At 52.3% G+C, this 24,906-nt stretch overlaps 1 protein-coding gene across 1 annotated transcript in view; it reads left to right on the top strand.

Annotated features, from left to right (window-relative positions):
• The first annotated feature begins 310 nt into the window (after nt 1–310).
• The window catches only part of LOC109896184 (nitric oxide synthase, brain), a 100,560-nt gene continuing 75,964 nt past the window's right edge, over nt 311–24,906 (top strand). Inside the window, exons 1-3 of the mRNA XM_031829681.1 lie at nt 311–543; nt 2,735–3,498; nt 6,652–6,781. Coding sequence (XP_031685541.1) covers nt 2,798–3,498; nt 6,652–6,781 — 831 coding nt within the window. The 5' untranslated portion in view covers nt 311–543; nt 2,735–2,797. The remainder of the gene's footprint in view (nt 544–2,734; nt 3,499–6,651; nt 6,782–24,906) is intronic.

Below are 24,906 nucleotides of genomic sequence, written 5' to 3' on the forward strand. Positions count from 1 at the left end.
AGATGCATTCATATGGAGAATGTATCTCCTTGTATCTCCACACAAGTCATGTTTTAAAATAAAGTAAACAGCAATGGGCAAATACAAATATTGTCAGTTACCAAGCATGACTCAGACACATGTATCTTTTTTTATTTTGTTAACGACGGCTCCAGATCCACAGTCAACGCTTGCTCCTCCCGTCCACACCCATGGCCACGTAACGGGGTGGGCCTTCAGGACTATTCAGGAGGGACTAGTCTTGGTGATGACAGAAGAAAAATTCAGCAGACTGCCCGACACCATTACTTTATAAATGCCCGCGCACGACCCGATCTGAGCTCGTCACAGTGTCCCTCGTGGTCCATATTTATACGGCACCCAGGCGCGCAGAGACACACAGGCATGCTTCAAGCTTTAATTTGACAGCGCGCACAGCTCGAGCGAAGCCAACAACCTGTGTGTACAGCTTCCGAGAAGGAAAACGAATAAGCACGAGAGGAGTTAATCTGACACTTTTATTTGCAACAGTTTGTTGAAGCAGTGAGCTTGTTGTTCTCAGAGGTGAGTCACTTGGATCATTCAGACCTAAAAGCACCGATTTCTCTTTTGGTGCCATACAGAAAATTACGCATTTCATGGATGCTTAGCGCTGCTGATTATGCGTCGCTATCGTTGAGGTTTGACACATTATACACTTGATTATGGGATCGAATGTAATAACAACTGCTTAATCCTACCGTTAATTTTATTGTCAGAAAAAGGATTTGAAAAAACATTGTAGACAGGTGGAATCACTTTCACAATATTTCTAAATGAAACCTATTAACGCATTAGGAAGACCCACTTGTTGCATAGAACAAACGAACATTAGGCTACAGGCCCGCTGGTGCTCATCATTTACACCATATAGGTATGTCTGTGCCCTGCAATTGGAACATCTCCCATTAGGGTTAAAACCCCATCGGCCTAAACTCTGAGACATTCTTAAACAGACAAGCCAGGGTAGTAGTGTTATGTGTCACTCATAGCTGAAAAATGGCAAGACACACACACGCGCAAACACACGCGCAAACACATGATGCTCTTGTTAATTTGATGTGATTTTAGTTTTGCTCTTCTGTAAACTATAGCCTTAGTGTTTTTACATTTCCCACAGATCAACATTATACCTATTTAATTCGTGTTCTTTGCGAGTGAGCACACAGCAGCATTTGACTGGGGTTATTTTGATATGCGTGTGGGTGAGATAAAGATAGCATTTTTGAACGCGATAGAGGACAAGAAGTAGGAAGATAGGGAATTAAATCGGGGAAGTTGAGCCTGCTCGGTGATTGCCCCATTGAGCAGGTAGAAAAAAATGACAATAAGAAAACTACAAAGGATTCCAATAGCCTAAAACTTACATTTTTGGTTCCTTCAAATTGTTTATGTGGTTATGTCTGACAGACATTTCTGCGTGTACTCAGATATTTAATAGTTTGGGGGCAAGTGATTTAAATCTTCAAGAGACATTCAACACTTAAACCGTTTTAAAAGTTATCCCCAAGTCCTCTTTCAATTGTATTTAATAACGATGCAATTGGTGCATGTAAAAGATTGTTTGCTCAAATACCTGGATTGTGTTTGTGATTGCAATAGGATTAAACAGTAAAGATAATCGAATAACATTTACCTCAAGCTAGAGATAGCCATGTACGAAATTGTAAAACATTTCTGTAATGAGCGCTGTCTATGGTGCTACATAGAGCTGTCCTTGGTACTGGACAAGATAAAAGGTATCGCACATGTTTGGTTTATACTTTCCCACCCACATGGACATGGCATCTCACAGCAATCATGTGAATCACTTGTATTTAGGAATTCTGCTGTATAACTATCATTGAATTGAAAATAAGAACACGATAGAAATAGTCAAAGGCTTATCTGGTTTATCAAGTTAGACTAACGCATATCATTTAAAAATAATTTGAAAAGATTTGCAACGTGTGTTTGACGTTGTATTTCGTTTTTAAAGTTTTTTTCATCGAGACAGTCAATGCGCCGTGCGACACTGGTTTTCCTATTGCGACTTTAGGACTCCAGGGCATGCATGTAGTTAGCACGCTTTGCCCTTTTCCTCCAAACTTCCATTGGGTTCTGTTAGGATTATGCAAGCGCTGTCACACGCGACCATATGCGACTTGGTTTCCAACTTTAACGGAGACACACAGAGGAGGTCATACTGGAGGGTGTCTACTAGTCTTTCTCTATGGTGATTCTGCCTGGTGATCCTGCCTGGTGATCCTGCCTGGGGACCTGCTGTGTATGCTGTCTATGACTCTAGCTCAGGGTTACAAAGTCCCTTATAAATATTATATTGTCAATATAAACGAGATGAGTCTTCTTGAGTTGAGGTCTTTATCTTACTCACTATTTCAATAATATATATATATATATTATGATGTTATTATATCATACCTTTATAAAAAATAAATATCACAATTAATATAGCGTAACTTAGCTAATTTTGATGATGACTTAAAGCACTTACCACCCTAGCTGAAATGACTTAAAGAGAGAGAGAGAGTGTAATTTTCAGTGTAATATCATGTCCTTTTAAAAGCATTCGATCCAGTTCTATGTCGACTCACTTGTCTTAGAACGTCACATCTGTAAACACGCTGTCAAACAGATCACAAAATCAAGTCAATGTTCTCTTTTACCAACACATCTGAGCTTCTCTCTTCTTCTTGTCTTTCCTTCCGCTCTGTAGGCATCAAATCCCAGAGGACACACCACACACACACCACACACACCACCCCCACCGCCAGACATCATGCTGGAGTCTGAACCTACTGTGTTCCAGCTGCAGCCTAACATCATCTCTGTGCGTCTCTTCAAGAGGAAGTTAGGCGGGCTGGGCTTCCTGGTCAAGCAGCGCGTCTCCAAGCCACCGGTCATCGTGTCCGACCTGATCCGGGGCGGGGCGGCTGAGGAGTGCGGCCTGGTCCAGGTGGGGGACATTGTCCTGGCCGTCAACAACAAGCCTCTGGTGGACCTCAGCTACGAGCGGGCCCTGGAGACCCTAAAGAATGTGTCCCCAGAAAACCACGCCGTCCTCATCCTCAGGGGCCCTGAGGGCTTCACAACCCACCTGGAGACCACCCTGTCTGGAGACGGACGACAGAGGACCATCAGGGTCACCCGGCCAGCCTTTCCCGCCTCCAAGTCCTACGAGCGCTGCTGTCCGTTAAGCCCCCTCAAACCAGGGAAGGGAAGTAAGGACCCACCGCAGCTGAGGGCCATCGAGAACCTGTCACCCCCCTCGGTGACTCCATCCTACAGAGAGGCCCTGCTCCAGAGGGGAGGGGTGCAGGCTCTCATTGCTGCCCAGGACCCCCTACTCCTGAACGGGGTGGAGGAGAACAACGACCTGCTGAAGGAGATCGAGCCGGTGCTGAGGCTGATCAAAAGGGAGATCAACGGAGAGGAACAGAGGACCATAGAGAGCAGGGACGCTGAGGTGCAGGTGGACAGGTGAGGTGACCCATTGATACCGAACATGTGACCTGTTGACCCCGACCATGCATAGTATACACGACTGCACATACAGTTTTACTCTCTTAATTTGATCACTCTGTTGTTGCAAATCATTTTACTGTGAAGGGGGAAATGCAAATTGTAGTGTGTTCAAGTTGTAAAAAGGTTTCCAACTGTTTGTAATGTCCACTTAAATATGTCTAACTTGATTTGCCCTAACAAAAAATGTAACCCCTGCAAAAATGTCCTTTGTTATCCACCAAATAATGTCGTTGCTACAGGATTATTGTCCTGCTGTGAGATACTAGTCAAACCCACAACAACCTGATCACTAGATGGTTAGACGCTAAGTGAGAATACTCCGACAGGTTCATTATTATACATCTTTACATTGCTAGTGTTTGTGGGCATGATGGATAGTGTTTTTTCACATCAGGGAGCAGTTGGTTCAAAATGATTCAATCTGACTCAAACATCTTATGCTTATTCTCTTTGTTGTAGTGACTGTATGGTTTAGACCCACTCAGTGGTGACTGTCCTGTAGATACCGGTGAAAATCTATACCTCCTGTGTACATGTATCCAATCAAAATCTGATAGAGAGAGCATGGTACACTACCTTAAAATCGATAGCGCTCATTGACTACGTCAAGCCCCTGTTTACTCTGCTGACTCCCTCTAATCCTGTCATCCTCAAATGAATCACAGCTTTCTAGGAAAAGTAGAAAACACGATGTAACATGCTCTTTAAGTCTACCTCAAAGCACTATCAATCTGCTACTGCAGTTGATAATCATGTTGATAAGTGACCTATAGTACCATAAATTAGCTTTTAAATGCATCCTGTATTTTAGAATGTCAGACTGACTTTTCAGAGACAGGAAGGAGCCAGCTAGTTAACCAGATTTCCTTGTTAGGGCTACGATGACGTTCAGATATGGCGAAGCTCGCTCGCTAAAGAGGCTTTCCAAAGCACAGCCAATAGAGGTGAAAGATTGTAGAAAATGAAATGGCGGTATTAGTTATTGACTCAGGGCAGGCCTAAACTGTTATCTCTGGCTGTATTTATACACGGTCATCTTGCTAATAAGTTGATATAGCTGTTGGTGAAATAGAACAACACATGAACTAGAAGAGCTAAGTATTTAGATAAAAAGTAGATCAAGTTAGTTTTCACTCTGAACTGTACTGCTTTATAATAACTGAGTCAGAGTCAATGACAGAGAAACAACTTGTAATCACTACTCTTGTAATTTCTGTGTTTCTGAGTCCGTCTTCAGAATTGTGGTGATGATGAATTTGGTTGTTTAACAAATGGAGGATATAAGTGTATGCAGTGTGACGGAAAGACGGTTGTGCGCACTGTTACAGTAGGTGTATGTAGTGGGTGGGGGGGGGCAGTTTGTGTGTGTGAGTGTCAGTGTGTGTCAGTATGAGTGTGTGTGTGTGTTAGGGAGAGAGAGACGATCGGGCAGGCGCCAGATTCCCCATTAGCTTGGACAAGCATCCATGAGAGAGAAGAGATATGTGTGTGGGTGTTTAACGAGCAAAGGAACGCAACAACTGAAATCTGACGCTGTATTTTGTCACATCTCATTGGGATTCAGCCTCACACATCGTCTGACTGTATCTCTGTGTAGACATAGATGTTAGTTACATGTATCTCTGCTTGGCCATAGATGGTAGTTACATGTAGTTCTGCTTGGCCATAGATGTTAGTTACATGTAGTTCTGCTTGGCCATAGATGTTAGTTACATGTAGTTCTGCTTGGCCATAGATGTTAGTTACATGTAGTTCTGCTTGGCCATAGATGTTAGTTACATGTAGTTCTGCTTGGCCATAGATGTTAGTTACATGTAGTTCTGCTTGGCCATAGATGTTAGTTACATGTAGTTCTGCTTGGCCATAGATGTTAGTTACATGTAGTTCTGCTTGGCCATAGATGTTAGTTACATGTAGTTCTGCTTGGCCATAGATGTTAGTTACATGTAGTTCTGCTTGGCCATAGATGTTAGTTACATGTAGTTCTGCTTGGCCATAGATGTTAGTTACATGTAGTTCTGCTTGGCCATAGATGTTAGTTACATGTAGTTCTGCTTGGCCATAGATGTTAGTTACATGTAGTTCTGCTTGGCCATAGATGTTAGTTACATGTAGTTCTGCTTGGCCATAGATGTTAGTTACATGTAGTTCTGCTTGGCCATAGATGTTAGTTACATGTAGTTCTGCTTGGCCATAGATGTTAGTTACATGTAGTTCTGCTTGGCCATAGATGTTAGTTACATGTAGTTCTGCTTGGCCATAGATGTTAGTTACATGTAGTTCTGCTTGGCCATAGATGACACACATGCTCTTCAACCCGGGGCTGGGTTTCTACAAAGCTAACATATGGTCATACAAAGGATAATTTTAGCCATATGATTTTTTACATTTTAGGACCCCTTTAGGTATAAAAAAAAGATATGACAGAATTATTTGATGAAACATTGAATTTGGCCTTACTGTTATTAGGGTTAGAAAATAGAAAACGGATTCATACATGGAAAAACAGATAGTCAAAAAAAATCTATCAAAAGGAAATATGTTTTGAAGTGTCTGTCTTGAGAGATATAATATTATTGTTTTTTTTAACAGTGGAACGACTCATATACCTTGGACATGATAATGCCCTTGTCACTTCCATTCATGTTTTGGCCAGTTATCGTTTTACCTTTCAACATGTCCCGTGAAACTTGTAGGGGTCGTTGAGCAAAACGGAGAACACCATCGTGTTCATGAGAGTCTCATTGTTCCATAGCGGGGGTCATGAGAAGATACATTTTTGGGATGTCTCCTGTTCTGCCAAAAAGCACTGCAGCTATTTGGGGGATTGGAAGTGATGGAGACAATTAAATCGATGGAAGCTACAAACTATCTGAAATATTAAAGCTGATCTAACCCCTGAACATATAAATAATACAGAAACCACAGATGCGGAACGCTGACGTCGGTGGATGTGGTGGATTGAGCCTCAGCCCGTGCAAAAAAAAAGAATAATACATACCTCTAGCTTAAACAGATGGATTTGGATGTGGATTATTTGATGATGTTAATTAGATTGACGCGTGGGTGGGGGATAAGGAGAACTAACTATGTGTGCCTGCCGTTCAGGGACCTTGGTAAGGGAAACGGCATTTCCCCCCAGCTGGCGTCTGATAAGGACAGAGTGTGTGAAGACCTGTGGAGGAAGGACAACAACATGCAGACGGTGCTCCACAACCCTTACTCTGAGACAGACAAGGTAAACATTCCAATACATGTGTGTGTGTGTGTGTGTGGTTGCAGGTGTTTATGAGTGTGTACTTGTCTTGCATGCCTTCCGAGTAAATCCACTTGTGTAAGCTTATCCTTCCATATGTGAGCGAGTGTGTTAGTAATGTATGCTTGCCCATAGTTATCTCCTAGAGTCACACATGACATATGCTTCTAGAATCCTCCAATCTACACATTCATTTGCATGTTCCTTGTTCCTTTCTTGTTCTTGGAACTCTTAGAGATTCCTGTGACTGTGATGCGCATCCATGTGCATCAGGAGAACAAGAACAAGGCTCCCCGCTCAGGAACTCATCACCTGGGAATTAGATCCTTCCAACTTTTAGGTTCGGATGGACTGGGTTAGGATGGACTGGGTTAGGATGGGCGGGGCTAAATTAGGATAGGCTGGGATAGGATTGGCTTGGATAAGATGGGCTGGGCAGGGCTGAGTTAGGATGGGCTGGGCTGGGCTGGGTTAGGATGGGCTGGGCTGGGTTAGGCTGGACTGGGTTAGGATGGGCTGGGCTGGGTTAGGCTGGACTGGGTTAGGATGGGCTGGGATAGGATGGGCTGGGGTAGGATGGGCTTGGATAGGATGGGCTGGGCAGGGCTGAGTTAGGATGGGCTGGGCTGGGTTAGGCTGGACTGGGTTAGGATGGGCTGGGCTGGGTTAGGATGGGCTGGGTTGAGTTAAGATGGGCAGGGCTGAGTTAGGATGGGCTGGGTTAGGATGGACTGGGATAAAGATGAGTTGGACTGGGTTAGGATAAGCTGGGCTGGGTTAGGCTGGGCTGGGCTGGGTTAGGATAGGCTGGGCTGGGATGGGCTGGGCTGAGTTAGGATGGGCTGGGATAGGATGGGCTGGGCTGAGTGAATTCTTTCTTAGTGAATGAGGCCGGATGGAGAGAAACCATCCAAGAGACCCTAATGAATGAGGGCAGCTGTGGTCGCAGAGGGAGATGATAAATGTTTCTCCTCTAATGTCGCCCTTTCCAAATCTTTAAGGCCTTTGAGGTCTGCTGGGATGTGTGTGTGTGCAGTGGGGATGGGGGTAATGTGTATAACGTGGGCATAGTGTGTGTATGTGTGTAGGGCCATACTGATGCCATTGTAGGTAAATGCAAAGCTGTGTTTCCGGGAAGGGAGGTGGGTGTATGTGCTTGCCCTGACTCCAGAGTCTGACTCATAGGAGAGCCCAGAGGTGGGTGTATGTGTTTGTCCTGACTCCAGAGTCTGACTCATAGGAGAGCCCAGAGGTGGGTGTATGTGTTAACCCTGACTCCGGAGTCTGACTCATAGGAGAGCCCAGAGGTGGGTGTATGTGTTTGCCCTGACTCCAGAGTCTGACTCATAGGAGAGCCCAGAGGTGGGTGTATGTGTTTGCCCTGACTCCAGAGTCTGACTCATAGGAGAGCCCAGAGGTGGGTGTATGTGTTTGCCCTGACTCCAGAGTCTGACTCATAGGAGAGCCCAGAGGTGGGTGTATGTGTAAAAAGTCTATGAGACAAATGTATTATTATTCTAACAAATTACTTTTGATTCCTCCAGCCAATGATTCATATTTCCATGATAATTGAATGCGGAAGCAGGGCGTCCACCTGTTGGGGACTTCTGCAATACGTCATTCTCCATCCCAAGTGGGATGAGGAGAGACAGGAGGCTACAGAACTGCCAAATAACGGCAGTACCTGGTTTGAATCCAGGCTGCATCACAACTGGCCGTGATTGGGAGTCCCCAAGTGCGGCACACAATTGGCCCAGTGTTAGAAATTATTGTAAATAAGAATTTGTTCTTAACTGACTTGACTAGTTAATTAAAGGTTCAATAAAAAATAGTCAGTAGGTGTGGTACAGTTTTCTGTAAATGGTCAACATTTTTTATTGTTATTCTCTGGGTTTTAAATGTTCTGTCACAACACTGCCAAGAGGTTCAGGAGGTAGGGCTCTCTTTCGAGGCAGGTTCAGGAGGTATGGCTCTCATTTGAGGCAGGTTCAGGAGGGAGGGCTCTCCTCCGAGGCAGGTTCAGGAGGTAGAGCTCTCCTTCGCAGGAAGTTCAGGAGGTATGGCTCTCCTTTGAGGTAGGTTCAGGAGTTAGGGCTCTTCTTCGCGGCAGGTTCAGGAGATGGGGCTCTCCTTCGTGGGAGGTTCAGGAGGTATGGCTCTCCTTCAAGGTAGGTTCCGGAGGTAGGGCTCGTCTTCAAAGCAGGTCCAGGAGGTAGGGCTCTCCTTTGAGGCAGGTTCAGGAGGTAGGGCTCTCCTTCGAGACAGGTTCAGGAGATGTGGCTCTCCTTCGCTGGAGGTTCAGGAGGTATGGCTCTCCTTCAAGGCAGGTTCAGGAGGTAGGGCTCTTCTTTGAGGCAGGTTCAGGAGATCGGGCTCTCCTTCGCGGCAGGTTCAGGAGATAGGGATCTCCTTCGAGGCAGGTTCAGGAGGTAGGGCTCTCCTTCGAAGCAGGTTCAGGAGGTAGGGCTCTCCTTCAAGGCATGGTTAGGAGATAGGGCTCTCCTTCGAGGCAGGTTCAGGATATCAGGCTCTACTTCGTGGGAGGTTCAGGAGGTATGGCTCTCCTTCAAAGCAGGTTCAGGAGGTAGGGCTCTCCTTCGAGGTAGGTTCAGGAGGTAGGGCTCTCCTCCGAGGCAGGTTCAGGAGGTAGAGCTCTCCTTCGCAGGAAGTTCAGGAGGTATGGCTCTCCTTTGAGGTAGGTTCAGGAGTTAGGGCTCTTCTTCGAGGCAGGTTCAGGAGATGGGGCTCTCCTTCACGGGAGGTTCAGGAGGTATGGCTCTCCTTCAAGGTAGGTTCCGGAGGTAGGGCTCTTCTTCAAAGCAGGTTCAGGAGGTAGGGCTCTCCTTTGAGGCAGGGCTCTCCTTTGAGGCAAGTTCAGAAGGTATGGCTCTCCTTTGAGGCAGGTTCAGGAGGTAGGGCTCTCCTTCGAGACAGGTTCAGGAGATGTGGCTCTCCTTCGCTGGAGGTTCAGGAGGTATGGCTCTCCTTCAAGGCAGGTTCAGGAGGTAGGGCTCTTCTTTGAGGCAGGTTCAGGAGATCGCGCTCTCCTTCGCGGCAGGTTCAGGAGATAGGGATCTCATTCGAGGCAGGTTCAGGAGGTAGGGCTCTCCTTCGAAGCAGGTTCAGGAGGTAGGGCTCTCCTTCGAGACAAGTTCAGGAGATATGGCTCTCCTTCACGGGAGGTTCAGGAGGTATGGCTCTCCTTCAAGGCAGGTTCAGGAGGTAGGGCTCTTCTTCGAGGCAGGTTCAGGAGGAGGGGCTCTCCTTCAAGGCAGGTTCAGGAGATAGGGACTCCTTCGAGGCAGGTTCAGTAGATTGGGATCTCCTTCGAGGCAGGTTCAGGAGGTAGGGCTCTCCTTCGAGGCAGGTTCAGGAGGAAGGGCTCTCCTTCAAGGCAGAATCAGGAGGTAGGGATGTCCTTCGAGGCAGGTTCAGGAGGTAGGGCTCTCCTTCAAGGCAGGTTCAGGAGGTAGGGCTCTCCTTCGAGGCAGGATCAGGAAGTAGGGGTCTTATTCGAGGCAGGTTCAGGAGGAAGGGCTCTCCTTCGAGGCAGGTTCAGGAGGTAGGGCTCTCCTTCGAGACAAGTTCAGGAGATATGGCTCTCCTTCATGGGAGGTTCAGGAGGTATGGCTCTCCTTCAAGGCAGGTTCAGGAGGTAGGGCTCTTCTTCGAGGCAGGTTCAGGAGGAGGGGCTCTCCTTCAAGGCAGGTTCAGGAGATAGGGACTCCTTCGAGGCAGGTTCAGTAGATTGGGCTCTCCTCCGAGGCAGGTTCAGGAGGTAGGGCTCTCCTTCGAGGCAGGTTCAGGAGGAAGGGCTCTCCTTCAAGGCAGAATCAGGAGGTAGGGATCTCCTTCGAGGCAGGTTCAGGAGGTAGGGCTCTCCATCTCCAGGTTCAGGAGATGGGGCTCTCCTTCACGGGAGGTTCAGGAGGTATGGCTCTCCTTCAAGGTAGGTTCCGGAGGTAGGGCTCTTCTTCAAAGCAGGTTCAGGAGGTAGGGCTCTCCTTTGAGGCAGGGCTCTCCTTTGAGGCAAGTTCAGAAGGTATGGCTCTCCTTTGAGGCAGGTTCAGGAGATGTGGCTCTCCTTCGCTGGAGGTTCAGGAGGTATGGCTCTCCTTCAAGGCAGGTTCAGGAGGTAGGGCTCTTCTTTGAGGCAGGTTCAGGAGATCGGGCTCTCCTTCGCGGCAGGTTCAGAAGATAGGGATCTCATTCGAGGCAGGTTCAGGAGTTAGGGCTCTTCTTCGAGGCAGGTTCAGGAGATGGGGCTCTCCTTCACGGGAGGTTCAGGAGGTATGGCTCTCCTTCAAGGTAGGTTCCGGAGGTAGGGCTCTTCTTCAAAGCAGGTTCAGGAGGTAGGGCTCTCCTTTGAGGCAGGGCTCTCCTTTGAGGCAAGTTCAGAAGGTATGGCTCTCCTTCGAGACAGGTTCAGGAGATGTGGCTCTCCTTCGCTGGAGGTTCAGGAGGTATGGCTCTCCTTCAAGGCAGGTTCAGGAGGTAGGGCTCTTCTTTGAGGCAGGTTCAGGAGATCGGGCTCTCCTTTGAGGCAGGTTCAGGAGATAGGGATCTCATTCGAGGCAGGTTCAGGAGGTAGGGCTCTCCTTCGAAGCAGGTTCAGGAGGTAGGGCTCTCCTTCAAGGCATGGTTAGGAGGAAGGGCTCTCCTTCGAGGAAGGTTCAGGATATTGGGCTCTCCTTCGTGGGAGGTTCAGGACGTATGGCTCTCCTTCAAAGCAGGTTCAGGAGGTAGGGCTCTCCTTCGAGGCAGGTTCAGGAGGTAGGGCTCTCCTTCGAGGCAGGATCAGGAAGTAGGGGTCTTATTCGAGGCAGGTTCAGGAGGAAGGGCTCTCCTTCGAGGCAGGTTCAGGAGGTAGGGCTCTCCTTCGAGACAAGTTCAGGAGATATGGCTCTCCTTCACGGGAGGTTCAGGAGGTATGGCTCTCCTTCAAGGCAGGTTCAGGAGGTAGGGCTCTTCTTCGAGGCAGGTTCAGGAGGAGGGGCTCTCCTTCAAGGCAGGTTCAGGAGATAGGGACTCCTTCGAGGCAGGTTCAGTAGATTGGGCTCTCCTCCGAGGCAGGTTCAGGAGGTAGGGCTCTCCTTCGAGGCAGGTTCAGGAGGAAGGGCTCTCCTTCAAGGCAGAATCAGGAGGTAGGGATGTCCTTCGAGGCAGGTTCAGGAGGTAGGGCTCTCCTTCAAGGCAGGTTCAGGAGGTAGGGCTCTCCTTCGAGGCAGGATCAGGAAGTAGGGGTCTTATTCGAGGCAGGTTCAGGAGGAAGGGCTCTCCTTCGAGGCAGGTTCAGGAGGTAGGGCTCTCCTTCGAGACAAGTTCAGGAGATATGGCTCTCCTTCATGGGAGGTTCAGGAGGTATGGCTCTCCTTCAAGGCAGGTTCAGGAGTTAGGGCTCTTCTTCGCGGCAGGTTCAGGAGATGGGGCTCTCCTTCGTGGGAGGTTCAGGAGGTATGGCTCTCCTTCAAGGTAGGTTCCGGAGGTAGGGCTCGTCTTCAAAGCAGGTCCAGGAGGTAGGGCTCTCCTTTGAGGCAGGTTCAGGAGGTAGGGCTCTCCTTCGAGACAGGTTCAGGAGATGTGGCTCTCCTTCGCTGGAGGTTCAGGAGGTATGGCTCTCCTTCAAGGCAGGTTCAGGAGGTAGGGCTCTCCTTCGAAGCAGGTTCAGGAGGTAGGGCTCTCCTTCAAGGCATGGTTAGGAGATAGGGCTCTCCTTCGAGGCAGGTTCAGGATATCAGGCTCTACTTCGTGGGAGGTTCAGGAGGTATGGCTCTCCTTCAAAGCAGGTTCAGGAGGTAGGGCTCTCCTTCGAGGTAGGTTCAGGAGGTAGGGCTCTCCTCCGAGGCAGGTTCAGGAGGTAGAGCTCTCCTTCGCAGGAAGTTCAGGAGGTATGGCTCTCCTTTGAGGTAGGTTCAGGAGTTAGGGCTCTTCTTCGAGGCAGGTTCAGGAGATGGGGCTCTCCTTCACGGGAGGTTCAGGAGGTATGGCTCTCCTTCAAGGTAGGTTCCGGAGGTAGGGCTCTTCTTCAAAGCAGGTTCAGGAGGTAGGGCTCTCCTTTGAGGCAGGGCTCTCCTTTGAGGCAAGTTCAGAAGGTATGGCTCTCCTTTGAGGCAGGTTCAGGAGGTAGGGCTCTCCTTCGAGACAGGTTCAGGAGATGTGGCTCTCCTTCGCTGGAGGTTCAGGAGGTATGGCTCTCCTTCAAGGCAGGTTCAGGAGGTAGGGCTCTTCTTTGAGGCAGGTTCAGGAGATCGGGCTCTCCTTCGCGGCAGGTTCAGGAGATAGGGATCTCATTCGAGGCAGGTTCAGGAGGTAGGGCTCTCCTTCGAAGCAGGTTCAGGAGGTAGGGCTCTCCTTCGAGACAAGTTCAGGAGATATGGCTCTCCTTCACGGGAGGTTCAGGAGGTATGGCTCTCCTTCAAGGCAGGTTCAGGAGGTAGGGCTCTTCTTCGAGGCAGGTTCAGGAGGAGGGGCTCTCCTTCAAGGCAGGTTCAGGAGATAGGGACTCCTTCGAGGCAGGTTCAGTAGATTGGGATCTCCTTCGAGGCAGGTTCAGGAGGTAGGGCTCTCCTTCGAGGCAGGTTCAGGAGGAAGGGCTCTCCTTCAAGGCAGAATCAGGAGGTAGGGATGTCCTTCGAGGCAGGTTCAGGAGGTAGGGCTCTCCTTCAAGGCAGGTTCAGGAGGTAGGGCTCTCCTTCGAGGCAGGATCAGGAAGTAGGGGTCTTATTCGAGGCAGGTTCAGGAGGAAGGGCTCTCCTTCGAGGCAGGTTCAGGAGGTAGGGCTCTCCTTCGAGACAAGTTCAGGAGATATGGCTCTCCTTCATGGGAGGTTCAGGAGGTATGGCTCTCCTTCAAGGCAGGTTCAGGAGGTAGGGCTCTTCTTCGAGGCAGGTTCAGGAGGAGGGGCTCTCCTTCAAGGCAGGTTCAGGAGATAGGGACTCCTTCGAGGCAGGTTCAGTAGATTGGGCTCTCCTCCGAGGCAGGTTCAGGAGGTAGGGCTCTCCTTCGAGGCAGGTTCAGGAGGAAGGGCTCTCCTTCAAGGCAGAATCAGGAGGTAGGGATCTCCTTCGAGGCAGGTTCAGGAGGTAGGGCTCTCCATCTCCAGGTTCAGGAGATGGGGCTCTCCTTCACGGGAGGTTCAGGAGGTATGGCTCTCCTTCAAGGTAGGTTCCGGAGGTAGGGCTCTTCTTCAAAGCAGGTTCAGGAGGTAGGGCTCTCCTTTGAGGCAGGGCTCTCCTTTGAGGCAAGTTCAGAAGGTATGGCTCTCCTTTGAGGCAGGTTCAGGAGATGTGGCTCTCCTTCGCTGGAGGTTCAGGAGGTATGGCTCTCCTTCAAGGCAGGTTCAGGAGGTAGGGCTCTTCTTTGAGGCAGGTTCAGGAGATCGGGCTCTCCTTCGCGGCAGGTTCAGAAGATAGGGATCTCATTCGAGGCAGGTTCAGGAGTTAGGGCTCTTCTTCGAGGCAGGTTCAGGAGATGGGGCTCTCCTTCACGGGAGGTTCAGGAGGTATGGCTCTCCTTCAAGGTAGGTTCCGGAGGTAGGGCTCTTCTTCAAAGCAGGTTCAGGAGGTAGGGCTCTCCTTTGAGGCAGGGCTCTCCTTTGAGGCAAGTTCAGAAGGTATGGCTCTCCTTCGAGACAGGTTCAGGAGATGTGGCTCTCCTTCGCTGGAGGTTCAGGAGGTATGGCTCTCCTTCAAGGCAGGTTCAGGAGGTAGGGCTCTTCTTTGAGGCAGGTTCAGGAGATCGGGCTCTCCTTTGAGGCAGGTTCAGGAGATAGGGATCTCATTCGAGGCAGGTTCAGGAGGTAGGGCTCTCCTTCGAAGCAGGTTCAGGAGGTAGGGCTCTCCTTCAAGGCATGGTTAGGAGGAAGGGCTCTCCTTCGAGGAAGGTTCAGGATATTGGGCTCTCCTTCGTGGGAGGTTCAGGACGTATGGCTCTCCTTCAAAGCAGGTTCAGGAGGTAGGGCTCTCCTTCGAGGCAGGTTCAGGAGGTAGGGCTCTCCTTCGAGGCAGGATCAGGAAGTAGGGGTCTTATTCGAGGCAGGTTCAGGAGGAAGGGCTCTCCTTCGAGGCAGGTTCAGGAGGTAGGGCTCTCCTTCGAGACAAGTTCAGGAGATATGGCTCTCCTTCACGGGAGGTTCAGGAGGTATGGCTCTCCTTCAAGGCAGGTTCAGGAGGTAGGGCTCTTCTTCGAGGCAGGTTCAGGAGGAGGGGCTCTCCTTCAAGGCAGGTTCAGGAGATAGGGACTCCTTCGAGGCAGGTTCAGTAGATTGGGCTCTCCTCCGAGGCAGGTTCAGGAGGTAGGGCTCTCCTTCGAGGCAGGTTCAGGAGGAAGGGCTCTCCTTCAAGGCAGAATCAGGAGGTAGGGATGTCCTTCGAGGCAGGTTCAGGAGGTAGGGCTCTCCTTCAAGGCAGGTTCAGGAGGTAGGGCTCTCCTTCGAGGCAGGATCAGGAAGTAGGGGTCTTATTCGAGGCAGGTTCAGGAGGAAGGGCTCTCCTTCGAGGCAGGTTCAGGAGGTAGGGCTCTCCTTCGAGACAAGTTCAGGAGATATGGCTCTCCTTCATGGGAGGTTCAGGATGTATGGCTCTCCTTCAAGGCAGGTTCAGGAGGTAGGGCTCTTCTTCGAGGCAGGTTCAGGAGGAGGGGCTCTCCTTCAAGGCAAGTTCAGGAGATAGGGACTCCTTCGAGGCAGGTTCAGTAGATTGGGCTCTCCTCCGAGGCAGGTTCAGGAGGTAGGGCTCTCCTTCGAGGCAGGTTCAGGAGGAAGGGCTCTCCTTCAAGGCAGAATCAGGAGGTAGGGCTCTCCTTCGAGGCAGGATCAGGAGGCATGGCTCTCCTTTGAGGCAGGATCAGGAGGTAGGGATCTCCTTCGAGGCAGGTTCAGGAGGAAGGGCTCTCCTTCAAGGCAGAATCAGGAGGTAGGGATGTCCTTCGAGGCAGGTTCAGCAGGTAGGGCTCTCCTGCGAGACAGTTTCAGGATGTATGGCTCTCCTTCAAGGCAGGTTCAGGAGGTAGGGCTCTTCTTTGAGGCAGGTTCAGGAGGTAGGGCTCTCCTTCGAGGCAGGGTTAGGAGATAGGGATCTCCTTCGAGGCAGGATCAGGAGGTAGGGCTCTCCTTCGAGACAAGTTCAGGAGATATGGCTCTCCTTCACGGGAGGTTCAGGAGGTATGGCTCTCCTTCAAGGCAGGTTCAGGAGGTAGGGCTCTTCAACGAGGCAGGTTCAGGAGGAGGGGCTCTCCTTCAAGGCAGGTTCAGGAGATAGGGACTCCTTCGAGGCAGGTTCAGTAGATTGGGCTCTCCTCCGAGGCAGGTTCAGGAGGTAGGGCTCTCCTTCGAGGCAGGTTCAGGAGGAAGGGCTCTCCTTCAAGGCAGAATCAGGAGGTAGGGATGTCCTTCGAGGCAGGTTCAGGAGGTAGGGCTCTCCTTCAAGGCAGAATCAGGAGGTAGGGCTCTCCTTCGAGGCAGGATCAGGAGGCATGGCTCTCCTTTGAGGCAGGATCAGGAGGTAGGGATCTCCTTCGAGGCAGGTTCAGGAGGAAGGGCTCTCCTTCAAGGCAGAATCAGGAGGTAGGGATGTCCTTCGAGGCAGGTTCAGGAGGTAGGGCTCTCCTGCGAGACAGTTTCAGGATGTATGGCCCTCCTTCAAGGCAGGTTCAGGAGGTAGGGCTCTTCTTTGAGGCAGGTTCAGGAGGTAGGGCTCTCCTTCGAGGCAGGGTTAGGAGATAGGGATCTCCTTCGAGGCAGGATCAGGAGGTAGGGCTCTCCTTAGAGACAGGTTCAGGAGATGTGGCTCTCCTTCACTGGAAGGTTCAGGAGGTATGGCTCTCCTTCAAGGCAGGTTCAGGAGGTAGGGCTCTTCTTTGAGGCAGGTTCAGGAGATCGGGCTCTCCTTCGCGGCAGGTTCAGGAGGTAGGGCTCTCATTCGAAGCAGGTTCAGGAGGTAGGGCTCTCCTTCGAGGCAGGGTTAGGAGATAGGGCTCTCCTTCGAAGCACGTTCAGGAGGTAGGGGCCTCCTTCGAGGCAGGTTCAGGAGATCGGGCTCTCATTCGCGGGAGGTTCAGGAGGTATGGCTCTCCTTCAAATCATGTTCAGGAGGTAGGGCTCTCCTTCGAGGCAGGTTCAGGAGGTAGGGCTCTCCTTTGAGACAAGTTCAGGAGATATGGCTCTCCTTCACGGGAGGTTCAGGAGGTATGGCTCTCCTTCAAGGCAGGTTCAGGAGGTAGGGCTCTTCTTCGAGGCAGGTTCAGGAGGAGGGGCTCTCCTTCAAGGCAGGTTCAGGAGATAGGGACTCCTTCGAGGCAGGTTCAGTAGATTGGGCTCTCCTCCGAGGCAGGTTCAGGAGGTAGGGCTCTCCTTCGAGGCAGGTTCAGGAGGAAGGGCTCTCCTTCAAGGCAGAATCAGGAGGTAGGGATGTCCTTCGAGGCAGGTTCAGGAGGTAGGGCTCTCCTGCGAGACAGTTTCAGGATGTATGGCTCTCCTTCAAGGCAGGTTCAGGAGGTAGGGCTCTTCTTTGAGGCAGGTTCAGGAGGTAGGGCTCTTCTTCGATGCAGGGTTAGGAGATAGGGATCTCCTTCGAGGCAGGATCAGGAGGTAGGGCTCTCCTTCGAGACAAGTTCAGGAGATATGGCTCTCCTTCACGGGAGGTTCAGGAGGTATGGCTCTGCTTCAAGGCAGGTTCAGGAGGTAGGGCTCTTCTTCGAGGCAGGTTCAGGAGGAGGGGCTCTCCTTCAAGGCAGGTTCAGGAGGAAGGGCTCTCCTTCAAGGCAGAATCAGGAGGTAGGGATGTCCTTCGAGGCAGGTTCAGGAGGTAGGGCTCTCCTTCAAGGCAGAATGAGGAGGTAGGGCTCTCCTTCGAGGCAGGATCAGGAGGCATGTCTCTCCTTTGAGGCAGGATCAGGAGGTAGGGATCTCCTTCGAGGCAGGTTCAGGAGTAAGGGCTCTCCTTCAAGGCAGAATCAGGAGGTAGGGATGTCCTTCGAGGCAGGTTCAGGAGGTAGGGCTCTCCTGCGAGACAGTTTCAGGATGTATGGCTCTCCTTCAAGGCAGGTTCAGGAGGTAGGGCTCTTCTTTGAGGCAGGTTCAGGAGGTAGGGCTCTTCTTCGATGCAGGGTTAGGAGATAGGGATCTCCTTCGAGGCAGGATCAGGAGGTAGGGCTCTCCTTCGAGACAAGTTCAGGAGATATGGCTCTCCTTCACGGGAGGTTCAGGAGGTATGGCTCTCCTTCAAGGCAGGTTCAGGAGGTAGGGCTCTTCTTCGAGGCAGGTTCAGGAGGAGGGGCTCTCCTTCAAGGCAGGTTCAGGAGATAGGGACTCCTTCGAGTCAGGTTCAGTAGATTGGGCTCTCCTCCGAGGCAGGTTCAGGAGGTAGGGCTCTCCTTCGAGGCAGGTTCAGGAGGAAGGGCTCTCCTTCAAGGCAGAATCAGGAGGTAGGGATGTCCTTCGAGGCAGGTTCAGGAGGTAGGGCTCTCCTGCGAGACATTTTCAGGATGTATGGCTCTCCTTCAAGGCAGGTTCAGGAGGTAGGGCTCTTCTTTGAGGCAGGTTCAGGAGGTAGGGCTCTCCTTCGAGGCAGGGTTAGGAGATAGGGATCTCCTTCGAGGCAGGATCAGGAGGTAGGGCTCTCCTTCGAGACAAGTTCAGGAGATATGGCTCTCCTTCACGGGAGGTTCAGGAGGTATGGCTCTCCTTCAAGGCAGGTTCAGGAGGTAGGGCTCTTCTTCGAGGCAGGTTCAGGAGGAGGGGCTCTCCTTCGAGGCAGGTTCAGGAGATAGGGACTCCTTCGAGGCAGGTTCAGTAGATTGGGCTCTCCTCTGAGGCAGGTTCAGGAGGTAGGGCTCTCCTTCGAGGCAGGTTCAGGAGGAAGGGCTCTCCTTCAAGGCAGAATCAGGAGGTAGGGATGTCCTTCGAGGCAGGTTCAGGAGGTAGGGCTCTCCTTCAAGGCAGAATCAGGAGGTAGGGCTCTCCTTCGAGGCAGGATCAGGAGGCATGGCTCTCCTTTGAGGCAGGATCAGGAGGTAGGGATCTCCTTCGAGGCAGGTTCAGGAGGAAGGGCTCTCCTTCAAGGCAGAATCAGGAGGTAGGGATGTCCTTCGAGGCAGGTTCAGGAGGTAGGGCTCTCCTGCGAGACAGTTTCAGGATGTATGGCCCTCCTTCAAGGCAGGTTCAGGAGGTAGGGCTCTTCTTTGAGGCAGGTTCAGGAGGTAGGGCTCTCCTTCGAGGCAGGGTTAGGAGATAGGGATCTCCTTCGAGGCAGGATCAGGAGGTAGGGCTCTCCTTAGAGACAGGTTCAGGAGATGTGGCTCTCCTTCACTGGAAGGTTCAGGAGGTATGGCTCTCCTTCAAGGCAGGTTCAGGAGGTAGGGCTCTTCTTTGAGGCAGGTTCAGGAGATCGGGCTCTCCTTCGTGGCAGGTTCAGGAGGTAGGGCTCTCATTCGAAGCAGGTTCAGGAGGTAGGGCTCTCCTTCGAGGCAGGGTTAGGAGATAGGGCTCTCCTTCGAAGCACGTTCAGGAGGTAGGGGTCTCCTTCGAGGCAGGTTCAGGAGATCGGGCTCTCATTCGCGGGAGGTTCAGGAGGTATGGCTCTCCTTCAAATCATGTTCAGGAGGTAGGGCTCTCCTTCGAGGCAGGTTCAGGAGGTAGGGCTCTCCTTCGAGACAAGTTCAGGAGATATGGCTCTCCTTCACGGGAGGTTCAGGAGGTATGGCTCTCCTTCAAGGCAGGTTCAGGAGGAGGGGCTCTCCTTCAAGGCAGGTTCAGGAGATAGGGACTCCTTCGAGGCAGGTTCAGTAGATTGGGCTCTCCTCCGAGGCAGGTTCAGGAGGTAGGGCTCTCCTTCGAGGCAGGTTCAGGAGGAAGGGCTCTCCTTCAAGGCAGAATCAGGAGGTAGGGATGTCCTTCGAGGCAGGTTCAGGAGGTAGGGCTCTCCTTCAAGGCAGAATGAGGAGGTAGGGCTCTCCTTCGAGGCAGGATCAGGAGGCATGGCTCTCCTTTGAGGCAGGATCAGGAGGTAGGGATCTCCTTCGAGGCAGGTTCAGGAGGAAGGGCTCTCCTTCAAGGCAGAATCAGGAGGTAGGGATGTCCTTCGAGGCAGGTTCAGGAGGTAGGGCTCTCCTGCGAGACAGTTTCAGGATGTATGGCTCTCCTTCAAGGCAGGTTCAGGAGGTAGGGATGTCCTTCGAGGCAGGTTCAGGAGGTAGGGCTCTCCTGCGAGACAGTTTCAGGATGTATGGCCCTCCTTCAAGGCAGGTTCAGGAGGTAGGGCTCTTCTTTGAGGCAGGTTCAGGAGGTAGGGCTCTCCTTCGAGGCAGGGTTAGGAGATAGGGATCTCCTTCGAGGCAGGATCAGGAGGTAGGGCTCTCCTTAGAGACAGGTTCAGGAGATGTGGCTCTCCTTCACTGGAAGGTTCAGGAGGTATGGCTCTCCTTCAAGGCAGGTTCAGGAGGTAGGGCTCTTCTTTGAGGCAGGTTCAGGAGATCGGGCTCTCCTTCGCGGCAGGTTCAGGAGGTAGGGCTCTCATTCGAAGCAGGTTCAGGAGGTAGGGCTCTCCTTCGAGGCAGGGTTAGGAGATAGGGCTCTCCTTCGAAGCACGTTCAGGAGGTAGGGGCCTCCTTCGAGGCAGGTTCAGGAGATCGGGCTCTCATTCGCGGGAGGTTCAGGAGGTATGGCTCTCCTTCAAATCATGTTCAGGAGGTAGGGCTCTCCTTCGAGGCAGGTTCAGGAGGTAGGGCTCTCCTTTGAGACAAGTTCAGGAGATATGGCTCTCCTTCACGGGAGGTTCAGGAGGTATGGCTCTCCTTCAAGGCAGGTTCAGGAGGTAGGGCTCTTCTTCGAGGCAGGTTCAGGAGGAGGGGCTCTCCTTCAAGGCAGGTTCAGGAGATAGGGACTCCTTCGAGGCAGGTTCAGTAGATTGGGCTCTCCTCCGAGGCAGGTTCAGGAGGTAGGGCTCTCCTTCGAGGCAGGTTCAGGAGGAAGGGCTCTCCTTCAAGGCAGAATCAGGAGGTAGGGATGTCCTTCGAGGCAGGTTCAGGAGGTAGGGCTCTCCTGCGAGACAGTTTCAGGATGTATGGCTCTCCTTCAAGGCAGGTTCAGGAGGTAGGGCTCTTCTTTGAGGCAGGTTCAGGAGGTAGGGCTCTTCTTCGATGCAGGGTTAGGAGATAGGGATCTCCTTCGAGGCAGGATCAGGAGGTAGGGCTCTCCTTCGAGACAAGTTCAGGAGATATGGCTCTCCTTCACGGGAGGTTCAGGAGGTATGGCTCTGCTTCAAGGCAGGTTCAGGAGGTAGGGCTCTTCTTCGAGGCAGGTTCAGGAGGAGGGGCTCTCCTTCAAGGCAGGTTCAGGAGGAAGGGCTCTCCTTCAAGGCAGAATCAGGAGGTAGGGATGTCCTTCGAGGCAGGTTCAGGAGGTAGGGCTCTCCTTCAAGGCAGAATGAGGAGGTAGGGCTCTCCTTCGAGGCAGGATCAGGAGGCATGTCTCTCCTTTGAGGCAGGATCAGGAGGTAGGGATCTCCTTCGAGGCAGGTTCAGGAGTAAGGGCTCTCCTTCAAGGCAGAATCAGGAGGTAGGGATGTCCTTCGAGGCAGGTTCAGGAGGTAGGGCTCTCCTGCGAGACAGTTTCAGGATGTATGGCTCTCCTTCAAGGCAGGTTCAGGAGGTAGGGCTCTTCTTTGAGGCAGGTTCAGGAGGTAGGGCTCTCCTTCGAGGCAGGGTTAGGAGATAGGGATCTCCTTCGAGGCAGGACCAGGAGGTAGGGCTCTCCTTCGAGACAAGTTCAGGAGATATGGCTCTCCTTCACGGGAGGTTCAGGAGGTATGGCTCTCCTTCAAGGCAGGTTCAGGAGGTAGGGCTCTTCTTCGAGGCAGGTTCAGGAGGAGGGGCTCTCCTTCGAGGCAGGTTCAGGAGATAGGGACTCCTTCGAGGCAGGTTCAGTAGATTGGGCTCTCCTCCGAGGCAGGTTCAAGAGGTAGGGCTCTCCTTCGAGGCAGGATCAGGAGGTAGGGCTCTCATTCGAAGCAGGTTCAGGAGGTAGGGCTCTCCTTCGAGGCAGGGTTAGGAGATAGGGCTCTCCTTCGAAGCACGTTCAGGAGGTAGGGGTCTCCTTCGAGGCAGGTTCAGGAGATCGGGCTCTCATTCGCGGGAGGTTCAGGAGGTATGGCTCTCCTTCAAATCATGTTCAGGAGGTAGGGCTCTCCTTCGAGGCAGGTTCAGGAGGTAGGGCTCTCCTTCGAGACAAGTTCAGGAGATATGGCTCTCCTTCACGGGAGGTTCAGGAGGTATGGCTCTCCTTCAAGGCAGGTTCAGGAGGTAGGGCTCTTCTTCGAGGCAGGTTCAGGAGGAGGGGCTCTCCTTCAAGGCAGGTTCAGGAGATAGGGACTCCTTCGAGTCAGGTTCAGTAGATTGGGCTCTCCTCCGAGGCAGGTTCAGGAGGTAGGGCTCTCCTTCGAGGCAGGTTCAGGAGGAAGGGCTCTCCTTCAAGGCAGAATCAGGAGGTAGGGATGTCCTTCGAGGCAGGTTCAGGAGGTAGGGCTCTTCTTTGAGGCAGGTTCAGGAGGTAGGGCTCTCCTTCGAGGCAGGGTTAGGAGATAGGGATCTCCTTCGAGGCAGGATCAGGAGGTAGGGCTCTCCTTCGAGACAAGTTCAGGAGATATGGCTCTCCTTCACGGGAGGTTCAGGAGGTATGGCTCTCCTTCAAGGCAGGTTCAGGAGGTAGGGCTCTTCTTCGAGGCAGGTTCAGGAGGAGGGGCTCTCCTTCGAGGCAGGTTCAGGAGATAGGGACTCCTTCGAGGCAGGTTCAGTAGATTGGGCTCTCCTCTGAGGCAGGTTCAGGAGGTAGGGCTCTCCTTCGAGGCAGGTTCAGGAGGAAGGGCTCTCCTTCAAGGCAGAATCAGGAGGTAGGGATGTCCTTCGAGGCAGGTTCAGGAGGTAGGGCTCTCCTTCAAGGCAGAATCAGGAGGTAGGGCTCTCCTTCGAGGCAGGATCAGGAGGCATGGCTCTCCTTTGAGGCAGGATCAGGAGGTAGGGATCTCCTTCGAGGCAGGTTCAGGAGGAAGGGCTCTCCTTCAAGGCAGAATCAGGAGGTAGGGATGTCCTTCGAGGCAGGTTCAGGAGGTAGGGCTCTCCTGCGAGACAGTTTCAGGATGTATGGCCCTCCTTCAAGGCAGGTTCAGGAGGTAGGGCTCTTCTTTGAGGCAGGTTCAGGAGGTAGGGCTCTCCTTCGAGGCAGGGTTAGGAGATAGGGATCTCCTTCGAGGCAGGATCAGGAGGTAGGGCTCTCCTTAGAGACAGGTTCAGGAGATGTGGCTCTCCTTCACTGGAAGGTTCAGGAGGTATGGCTCTCCTTCAAGGCAGGTTCAGGAGGTAGGGCTCTTCTTTGAGGCAGGTTCAGGAGATCGGGCTCTCCTTCGTGGCAGGTTCAGGAGGTAGGGCTCTCATTCGAAGCAGGTTCAGGAGGTAGGGCTCTCCTTCGAGGCAGGGTTAGGAGATAGGGCTCTCCTTCGAAGCACGTTCAGGAGGTAGGGGTCTCCTTCGAGGCAGGTTCAGGAGATCGGGCTCTCATTCGCGGGAGGTTCAGGAGGTATGGCTCTCCTTCAAATCATGTTCAGGAGGTAGGGCTCTCCTTCGAGGCAGGTTCAGGAGGTAGGGCTCTCCTTCGAGACAAGTTCAGGAGATATGGCTCTCCTTCACGGGAGGTTCAGGAGGTATGGCTCTCCTTCAAGGCAGGTTCAGGAGGTAGGGCTCTTCTTCGAGGCAGGTTCAGGAGGAGGGGCTCTCCTTCAAGGCAGGTTCAGGAGATAGGGACTCCTTCGAGGCAGGTTCAGTAGATTGGGCTCTCCTCCGAGGCAGGTTCAGGAGGTAGGGCTCTCCTTCGAGGCAGGTTCAGGAGGAAGGGCTCTCCTTCAAGGCAGAATCAGGAGGTAGGGATGTCCTTCGAGGCAGGTTCAGGAGGTAGGGCTCTCCTTCAAGGCAGAATGAGGAGGTAGGGCTCTCCTTCGAGGCAGGATCAGGAGGCATGGCTCTCCTTTGAGGCAGGATCAGGAGGTAGGGATCTCCTTCGAGGCAGGTTCAGGAGGAAGGGCTCTCCTTCAAGGCAGAATCAGGAGGTAGGGATGTCCTTCGAGGCAGGTTCAGGAGGTAGGGCTCTTCTTTGAGGCAGGTTCAGGAGGTAGGGCTCTCCTTCGAGGCAGGGTTAGGAGATAGGGATCTCCTTCGAGGCAGGATCAGGAGGTAGGGCTCTCCTTAGAGACAGGTTCAGGAGATGTGGCTCTCCTTCACTGGAAGGTTCAGGAGGTATGGCTCTCCTTCAAGGCAGGTTCAGGAGGTAGGGCTCTTCTTTGAGGCAGGTTCAGGAGATCGGGCTCTCCTTCGTGGCAGGTTCAGGAGGTAGGGCTCTCATTCGAAGCAGGTTCAGGAGGTAGGGCTCTCCTTCGAGGCAGGGTTAGGAGATAGGGCTCTCCTTCGAAGCACGTTCAGGAGGTAGGGGTCTCCTTCGAGGCAGGTTCAGGAGATCGGGCTCTCATTCGCGGGAGGTTCAGGAGGTATGGCTCTCCTTCAAATCATGTTCAGGAGGTAGGGCTCTCCTTCGAGGCAGGTTCAGGAGGTAGGGCTCTCCTTCGAGACAAGTTCAGGAGATATGGCTCTCCTTCACGGGAGGTTCAGGAGGTATGGCTCTCCTTCAAGGCAGGTTCAGGAGGTAGGGCTCTTCTTCGAGGCAGGTTCAGGAGGAGGGGCTCTCCTTCAAGGCAGGTTCAGGAGATAGGGACTCCTTCGAGGCAGGTTCAGTAGATTGGGCTCTCCTCCGAGGCAGGTTCAGGAGGTAGGGCTCTCCTTCGAGGCAGGTTCAGGAGGAAGGGCTCTCCTTCAAGGCAGAATCAGGAGGTAGGGATGTCCTTCGAGGCAGGTTCAGGAGGTAGGGCTCTCCTTCAAGGCAGAATGAGGAGGTAGGGCTCTCCTTCGAGGCAGGATCAGGAGGCATGGCTCTCCTTTGAGGCAGGATCAGGAGGTAGGGATCTCCTTCGAGGCAGGTTCAGGAGGAAGGGCTCTCCTTCAAGGCAGAATCAGGAGGTAGGGATGTCCTTCGAGGCAGGTTCAGGAGGTAGGGCTCTCCTGCGAGACAGTTT

The sequence above is a fragment of the Oncorhynchus kisutch genome, linkage group LG8 (assembly GCF_002021735.2).
Source record: "Oncorhynchus kisutch isolate 150728-3 linkage group LG8, Okis_V2, whole genome shotgun sequence".
Classification (NCBI taxonomy): Eukaryota; Metazoa; Chordata; class Actinopteri; order Salmoniformes; family Salmonidae; genus Oncorhynchus; species Oncorhynchus kisutch.